The 9,666-nt window shown below is 39.6% G+C and overlaps 1 protein-coding gene across 6 annotated transcripts in view; it reads right to left on the reverse strand.

The window, feature by feature from the left end:
• Positions 1-7,337: 7,337 nt before the first annotated feature.
• LOC125957181 (PDZ and LIM domain protein 3) overlaps positions 7,338-9,666 on the reverse strand; it is a 28,003-nt gene continuing 25,674 nt past the window's right edge. For 4 of the 6 annotated variants that reach the window (XM_049689683.1, XM_049689684.1, XM_049689687.1 and 1 more), the window contains 2 exons: positions 8,645-8,786; positions 7,338-8,565 (listed from right to left, as the gene is read on the reverse strand). In XM_049689683.1, coding sequence (XP_049545640.1) covers positions 8,428-8,565; positions 8,645-8,786 — 280 coding nt within the window. In that variant the 3' untranslated portion in view covers positions 7,338-8,427. Of the gene's footprint in view, positions 8,566-8,644 lie in introns of those variants that run through there. The other 2 variants (XM_049689686.1, XM_049689685.1) reach the window with 1 other exon arrangement.

Genomic DNA, 9,666 nt, shown 5'->3' on the forward strand with positions numbered 1-9,666 from the left:
GTAAAAGCCGCGCTTCGTTGTTTACGGTCCCCGTCCTGTTTGGTTGTTATCTGCCACGAAGCGTTCAAAGTGGTCCAGGCGATTGTACAAAAATGGAAAAAAGATGTCCTAAATGACACTGCCAAACAGGTGTTTCTAATTAGGAAAGCAAGTGATTTCTCATCCGATTTCAACTGCTTTTGCATGCGTAACTTGACAGACGCATCATGGAATCAGTTTCGCGATGAAGAAGTGCCTTTGTGCACTACAACGATTTTTCCGTCCAAGATATTCGAGAACAATTTCCAAGATCTTCCAATCGAACAAGTTATCAAAATGTTGAATTGCGGACGGCAAATGGAGGAGAATAACGAAATTTCGCAGAAATATCGCGAAATCAAATGTACTTATGTTCATCGTCCATGGGTTGATGAGAAAATCTTCATTCTGACAGAGAACGTTCGGTGGAGTGAAGATTGTTACTTTTATAAAATCATGAGAGAGCCCCAGGATGAAAGAGTGAGCTGGAAAGAAATAACAGTAAGATTAAAGGCTGATTCGACTTTCGATAAAATCTTTGGAAAGTCTAGTAATCCAAACAAACAGCATGAAACAATGATTGCCGACGAAGTAAAAAAGGTGTTGATATTGTTGGGAGAAGCGGGCTTCGGAAAGTCAACCAACATCACATGGTTCGCTTGGCATTTGCGGAAACAAAATCCACCATCCTGGATTGTTCGATGCAATTTATCTGATCATTGTTCCGACTTTAGACCATTTATAAAGAACCAAAACAATGGGAGTGCAAAGGATATCGATGAATCGGAAGCGATGAGAATGTTATATAAACTACTTCGTTCTTCGCTTCAACTAGAACGGGAAGTAGCCGAGGAATGCTCAAAATATTTAGTTCTATCGAATGGAGAAGTAATGTTGAGCGAAGATTTGATGAAAACTCACGGTCTATCCTTAAACTACTCAATCCAACTGTTCGTATTCAAAGAAAAGTTTAACTCAGGAGAATTTGTGTTGTTGTTGGATGGGTTTGATGAAATAGCCCCTCACTATAAAGACGTAGTGTTGGAGTTTTTCTCTCATTTTGAACAATTTAAAGGAGTGCGAAATTTGTATCTTACAAGTCGCCCATATAGTTTCAGGGAACAATTCGAAAAGTCTTTCGTAAATCCCTCATTTTTCGAATTGAAACCACTATCGCTGCATGATAAAGGAATTATTTTGTTTAAGATGCTTAAGGTAAAATGGCATAATGGGAATACTGACAATGAAGAGGTATCTGATTTCTATAAATCGTTGTGTTACATGCTACTTTATAGTTTGGGTGACATGAGTGATGTTCCACTAAACCTGATGATGGCAGTAGACATTCTGGTGGATCGTGTTTATCATAATGGAAATGTAAACATAATATTTTCTTCTAAAACGTTCAAGATAAAGCTGTTTGAGACAATCATAAAGTTATCAAAGGCCTCGTTTACTGCAGAAGAGTTTGTGAAGGTAAAAATCCGACATCTTCTCTATGACAAAATTGGGCTGAATAAAAATGTTGCAGATAAACCCCAAGAAATTGAAAGATTTGAGAAGGCGATAGATGAAGTGAAACTGCTCCATGGATTAGTGGCATTAGAGGTGTTATTCACCAAGAATGAGCGGCATATTATCTTATCGGCAGATGAGATACGCAAGGGCGAGGATTACAAGAAAAAAATACACGAAGGAAGTGAAAAAACTGGGATAATTCATAGCATCGATGGTAGGAGAATCAGATTTACCCATCGCATATTCGCTGAGTATTTGGCTGCCTGGTGGATTGTCAAGCGACGAATAGAAGGGAATGAACAGGATATGAAGAAAATATCTTGCACAAAGTCGTTCTGGGAGGTGGAGCGTAAAGAGCTGCGAGCAAATATTGACACCATTCTTGCGAAACGACAACCGCTGCATCTGGCTATTATTGAGAGGAAATGGCCAATGGTAGAATCACTTCTTTCTACAAGTCCAAACTCGCTCTATGAGAAAGATGATGGAAATAGAACTGCATTGAATTTACTTGCATTATATTATGATTTGGAAGAAGATTGCTCATACTTTTTACCAGATTGCATCGAATCCGACATAATCAACGCAAAGGAAAACATATTTGGTTTGTCGGCTTTGGATTACGCGTTCCATAGGGACAAGCCCCGATTGATATTTTATCTCTTGCACCATGGGGCCTCAATAAATGTAGATGTTCTTTACGAGCAGGTAGCTTCAGCTGGTGAAGATAAAATTCGAAAATGTGCAAAATATGCTAGATATGTTATGGGATATTTGAGCCATCAGGCAATCGATTATGAGTCACACGATGCTTGCAAAAAGATACAACAATTTTGTGATAATGTGCTTGCTGACTTATTCAACGCGTTGTTTCCAGACTTTGGAATTCAAGATTTGGAGCCGACGATCAAAGAAAAAGGAATTCTGGAAGATATTATTGCGGAAGATTCGCTTTGGATGCTGGAGAGTGTATTTCATCAAAAGGCGTTTAAAGAATCGAGTGAAATAGTTAGAATCATAAAGAATTCATATTTCCATTTGACGTTGAAAAGTAACTCGATGTTTGTGATTAAATACTTTATAGAAAAAGATTCATCCATTTTAAACGATGAACAGCTTAGGAAATGCACTGTTTATTCTGCGCTAAGAGATTACAAAATTGAATTCAAAATTTTTTTTGAACTCTACTGTTCTCGATTGAAAATTAAATATTATCAATCCTCTTCAATTCAAAGGGATGAACCTGGTTATCCCATATGTCAATTAAAGTCTGATGCAATAGATAATGTTTACGGTATCGTAAATACAATAGATTGGTCAAAACAGGGAATAACAGCTGGAATCGTGCTGGATAAAAACATACTCTCGCTGTTGGTTATATGTGTGGCAACAGTAAGACCATCTATGATTAGGTATATGATAAAGGCATGCAATTTGAATCTTTGCAATAGCACTATCTTTTCGCTAGCAATGATAACTGAACATTTGTTTTCAAAAGTAAATCGTAAGGCAGTAATGAAACCAAGTCAAGCATATGAATGTCTGTTGGGCCTTTCATCATGTATAAGCGACATTGAAGCGAATAAAATGCTTCGTCTTGCCATAACATTCAATCTCTTCGAGTTCTCAAAATATTTGATAGAGCGATACAATATCGACATCCAGGCTGTTGATGAGTTAAAGGGTTGGAATGTTTTACATTTATGTACTTCAAATCATCGCTTATTCTGGGTTGAAGAGGCTTCTTATGTTGATGGCGATAAGACTGATTTGTTCCGTTACATACAAGCAAAAGCAAGTGACATAGATTGTTTTGCTATTTTGGATAAGAAAAAACGAAGCATTCTCCACCTTGCAATGGAAAATGAGCAGAAACGCATAGTAGAACTCATTGTGGCTCGAAAATTGGGACTGAATGATCTAAAAGAAATTGAAAACATCGAAAGCGTTGATGCCATACCAAACATAACATTCTGCTTCCGGGCGTTTCACGAGATTTCGAAATCTGTTGGAGAGAAATGGTGGCATTACCTCATACTTTGTATGTTAATCAAGCAAATAGCTAAAATCTCATTAACCACCGACAAACAATCAAAAAAGCCAAATAGAGCCCGCTTGTTACTCCAAGAGAATGCCAAAGAGTGGTACCAAATCGCCATGAAAGGCAGATCCGTATTTTTGATGTACTATTTGAATCGTGAGTTCCCTGGCGCGATTCCTCCACCGATTTATGATGCAGATTGGTTAGCATGCACAGCAAGGAGCCTGTATTCACCAAACTTCCATGCTGTCACCAAATGGCTGCTCAATCCAACCGAAGTGGATAAGGATGTCAATTTGTATGAGGTTGTTGAAAAATGTGACGACGGGGATTATAGATATAAGAGCTATGATCTGAGGTCAGTAGATTTAAGTAGAGTCAACCTGGTTGAATCGATTCTTTCGGCCAACCGGTCGGTGGAGGAGGTTTGTAAATTGAAGCTCTTAGCGCTTGCTGTATTCCTGGAACGTGATTTGCCTAAAATATCGATGATAACACATTTGTGTAAAACATTGGACGTAAACATCGATTTGAAGGTTCTAATTGATATTTTGAAAATTGCACATCACTTTAGAGATATTAGTGGATGGAGTAATACATTCTCGGAGATGTGTGCGTTCGTTTGGCTTGATTGTGATAAAATGTTTAGATATCTGTTTGAACGAATACCCAATTTTGGCGAAATAGATGCCGAGGGTGCAAATGTGCTACATCTTGCGGCGCAATATAGACTTGGCTGTATGGCCGAGTTCTTGATCGAACAAAACATGGTGAATATTATGACCACCAATGAGCAAAACGGATGGAATATCTTCCACTATTATACTGCAGGAAGGGGTAGCTGGGAGCTTTGTGACATTGAACATGATGATCTACTGATTTTTATAACTAGACAGGTGCTTGGTATCACAGCATATGACTTTCGCTTCTCGTCCTTGACGGAAAGCCACAAGAATATAATCAAGGAACTTTGCTTCAAAGGTAACAAAGGAGGAAAGAGTGTAATTCATGTTGCTTTTGAGGCTGGTAACGTAGGAACAGCAGAATACATCATTAAGATTCGTCTGGGAATTGACTACATAGACGAACATGAAATAAGGAATTCAGATGAATGTTCGCACTTCAAAGAATGTTATGATGAACTTAGTGAAATTGCAACACAACTTCCATTCAATGTAGAATACGATTATCTTTTACATTGTTTAACTAAATCAATGCACAGATTCTCGCCAGAAAATTCTGAACATATAACGGAAGAAGGGGATGATCATATCGTGGAAGATGCCAGCCGCTTAGCAATAATGTATAGATCGGTAACAACACTCGAGCATCTGATGATTGCGTACGGGGATCAAATCAACCGATCATTGGCTGGAAGCACCGACAACGAATTGATTGTCTGCATGGCGGAGTGCATCAGACAAAACAGAACCAACATGTTCAAAGTGCTTGTTGGTCATTATCACACCTTACAAGGCATTCAACCAAAAGAAGAAATAGAGTTTGAAAAGGAAAAAAATGATATCATTCATAAATCGACGATTGATGAGAAGAAAATAAAATGGGAAAACATGAAGCAATCCTTCCAGAATGTGGTCATGAATCAGGACTATCTTCCTTTGCTTATTCTGACAGTTGCATATGGAAGGGTCTCGATGACACGATTTTTTGTTGAAATGCTTCAGCTGGAGGTTAATAAATCATTGCTTATACCCATCATGAAATTGTTGAAGGATCTGTGGGATCAAAATAGTGAGGCTGCAACGCCAGTATATGAATATCTCACAAGCAGATGTGAAGGAAAACCTAATTTGCTGCATCTTTGCATACAAGCTGAGTGTTATAATATGCTCGAATATTTCATATCAGCGAAACAGCTCGACCCGAATGAAATTGACTCGGAAAATGGATGGAATGCTGGGCACTATTGTGTTTCGGGTCGGAATATTTCGTCGGGTTGCAAGGAATTTGCTTGGATGGTAGAAGTATGTGAAATGAACTGTTTTGGTGTTTACGATCGAAATGGTCGAAGTATTCTTCAGTTAGCATTGGAAAATAGTAACAACGCGGTAGTAAAATACATCATTAATCACAGACTGGGCCTAAAAGATGATAGCCAACCATGGTATGAAAGGGACTTGGAAAAAATCGAAAAACACATAAATGAACTGCAACAAATGTTGGAATCGCTTCGGGAAATCATACCACAGAAAAAGTTACAAGTTATACAACAAATAGTAGAGAAGGTAACAGATCGCAAAATTACCCTAACATTATATAAACAACTAGCTGCGCCGACAGACGTTGTATTGTCTTTGAACGGTCATGGGTTTATCGAGAACGGGAACGAAAAATGTCAGTAGATATAATTTTATCCATTCCATCATTTGGTTTTAGTTTTTAGCAGGAGGTGTTAGAAATGGAGATCCTACGGGATGGTAAAATGTGACCTTGTAAGTTGACATAATGTTAGAGTTTTAATAGATTTGTTTTTCGCGCCAATTGCTGTCATTTAGAATCATGAATTGTATTTTCCAAGGAGTTTTAAATAAAATTGAGTCACTTTAGTTTTTCTCGGTTTGTAAATAGCTGATAAAGCTAAGGTGTTTATTTTTTGTAGTCATATTTAGATTTAACAGTTTTTCATAAATGCTTATCCTTTCAAGAATATTGTGTGAAATTCGGATCCATCGAAGCAAAACTGGCAAAGATATTGATTTTTGAAAATACTTTGAAGTGGTTTTCACAAAACCAACGATTTCAAAGCGCATCGTGACATAAAAACCACTGAACCAAACAATTTGAAAGTTTGAACACTTTATCTGTATACGATTTACCAGGAAGCATCGTCGAGTATTCATTAAAATTGTAGATATATTTTTAAATTTTGTAAAACTTGTTTCTTAAGGAAAAATCTTAAAATGCATCAGTTTTTATCTTCAAAAAGCTACCAAAAAACGAAAAAATTTTAAATTCCACAGAAACGTTGACGGGGTTACTTGGATAAACTTATAAACTAACAAAAATATATTTATGTGTATATTTCCGATGATCCAGCAGAAAACTATTGAACAAATCAACAACAACATGTCCAGTTTTGAACAAATCTATCTTCAAATACAACCAAATCTTTTTGAAAAATTGTAGTTTAGTGTGGAATTTAGATTAAAAAAAAATCAAGTTGTAAGGTTTCTTCACAAAGAATATTCAAAATGAATCTGTTTTGCCCCGAATTAATCTTAGAATCCAGCCATGAACCGTACCTCTGGTCCGAAATTATCCGAAAACTCGAAAGGTACGTTCCGGGGACCCCAGTATCCAATACTGGGTCGCCTCGCTCTTCGTGAGGGAGCAGCAAGACGGCACGATACCTAAGCATTGTGTAAGTATCTCGGGCAAAGTGAGTAGAGCCGTGTACATATCCTCTAGGGCTGGGGAGAGATAACGGAGCAGAGGCAACATGTAACGCAATGAGTAATAGTCGTTGTATAACTATCATGCATCGCATTAGTGGACAGGACATAAGGCCGTGAGAACGATAAACAACGACCTAACAAGCAAACCACAAAGTCGCCTAGGACTTTTCGGATGGATGGGCGATTACCGTTCAAGTCGGTGCTGTTGCGTGATCGTGTGATTGATCATTCATCCTGAGGCAACCACTTATCGGTTGTAGCATCAGATGAATTATTATTGCTAAAGAGGCTAAATCGTTTATTGTACTGTAGTAATTCCGTGTTAAAACTACGATTCGTCCGCATCACTGTTTGCTATAGTGCTTCCACCTTTATTTCTCCATTATCGATCAACGGATTCGCGCGTGAAATATCACTGTACATACGATTGCAATAGTATAAATAGATAAATCTCTCTCAACAAGCAACACTACTAGCATATAATCGTCACGTCCCCATCGCGCACCCTTTTCCTACTTCGGTATTGCTAGTTCTCACAACTCTGTCCGTGATGGTTTTTGCTCCTTTCTCTAATCTCGTAACAAACAATAAACAGTAACAACCATCGCACCGTTCACAAAGGGATACGCTTCACAAGAAAATAACAATCTGACGATGTTTGTGTTTATCCGCGCGCGCCTCGGTCACTGTTGCTTTCTTTCTGCTTCTGAAACTGATCCTTGCTTGCGTTTCACATGTGTGCGCGCGTGTGTGTGTGTGAGTGCATTTTCTGTGTTGATAGCATTGATGAAACGCACAACATAAAGGCTAGAGAATAAGAATTATTATTGTGTAATTGAGTTGCACTGCTTGTGCTGACCGAATGCGGCAAGCGAACCAAACAGAACCACAATTGACTAGAACATACACTCGCGCAAAAGCTCGCGTCAGGTCGTTAAGGGCTACTAGGATTACACACCAGATGACCGGCGAGCGACCTGACGACGTCGTAGCGCTAGAATCGAACAAATAATCGCAATAAATACGGACATGATATGATATTATGATAATAACAAAATGAACGCAGCTCGAAGCAACCTAAACTGTTTGGATCGGAGGTAACCGGTTGGTCTCGAGTTCCTCTCTCTCTCTTTCTCGAGCCGACAGTATGAGTAGGAGAAGTGTTATCAGAAGACGAGATTATTTACACTACACTCTTGGGTAGCCGACAATTCGGATCCGGATTGGACTCGTTTATGGAGGGGAGGAAGAAAGGTCATCTACAACCTATGGTTCGTTAGAATATTCTTGCTAGCATTGTTAGTGATCGATGATATCGATTCTCGTAGTTCTCTATGTGTGTGTGTGTGTGCTTGTGGTGATAAACAATAGATTAGATGTATCCGATCGTCCCCAACGACAGGGAGATTCGCTTCCGTGGGGATTGCCGATGGTTTAGTCCATCTCACCCATAACGTGCAGCATCAAACGTTTGAAGGATCCACTCTGGTGGATCTTTTCGTTCGGTTCTCCCATCGAGTTGACCCGGTAAGCGAATTCAGGCTGCGGAGCCGGCGTGTAAGCGTTTGGTTTCTGTGGAGAGAGGGAGAGATTTTGAGAAAAGTGTTTATTACTCCACTAAAGGCCTCGGAGGAGGACATTCCGAACTTACCTTTCCTGGCACCAGACGATTCGCGTGGAAGGTCTTCGGTTGAATCGGGTTCGGTACCTCCTGCAGACCCTCACCGGCTCCCTCCTGCAACGCACGGTACGTTTCGCTCTTGCACGGATCAAAGACTACCGTTTTCTTGTAGCTATCGGATCGGTACCGTCGGCAGACGTCACGGCGTGATTTGCGTGTGTGTGGTCAGAAGATCATTTGTCGGACATTGGCCGCAGGACGCACGGCATGGCAGGGCACGGCACGGCACGAGAATGAATGTTTTATTTTTGGCCAATCGACCAAACGGACACCACCAGTTGGTTTCATTGTCGATGAAGGGGGTAGGGAAGGGAGGGACGTTTTTATTTATGTTTTTGCACACATGAGCCACGCCGGTTTCGCGAAAGAATTGCAGAGAGAAGGACACAGGAGCAGCAGACACACGACGAATATGTATCACAAATGGACAAAGATATATTTTTAATGGCATGGCAAGAGGAACGTGGGATGGGATGAGAACAGTCGAAGAGATGAGCACATGAGGAAAGGGAGAGAGAAAAAGAAGAACAAAATTAACGCTCCGTTAACGTTGGTTTGACGGTGTTTTTTTGCGGATCGTGGAGGTCAGGTCGGACTGACGCCAAGAGAGCGCGCACCGTACCGTACCGTGTGGCGGATTTCGGCATACGGGCTTTGGTTTTACGTAAGCGATAAAGCAAACAACAAAGCGATGGGACGCACATTTGTAACGAATTGAGTGACACGAAAAACAGTCATTTATCGAAAGTGGAATTTATAAAACACAAGTGATTGACTGTGGTGCGCGTTTCGATAATATTTTGAAACCCGAATTCTAACAACACATTCTTTAACACGTCATTCGTTGCGCTTTCCGTGCGAACGATACAACTAACTAAATTGGTCCGAAATTAGATTTAACGAAGAGTTTCACGAGGGATAAAGTTTGCAAATTTATCAAACATTATTAACAAATCTTTCAATTTCATTCGGTTCAATCAAATAACATACGA

The sequence above is a fragment of the Anopheles darlingi genome, chromosome 3, assembly GCF_943734745.1.
Source record: "Anopheles darlingi chromosome 3, idAnoDarlMG_H_01, whole genome shotgun sequence".
Taxonomy (NCBI): Eukaryota; Metazoa; Arthropoda; class Insecta; order Diptera; family Culicidae; genus Anopheles; species Anopheles darlingi.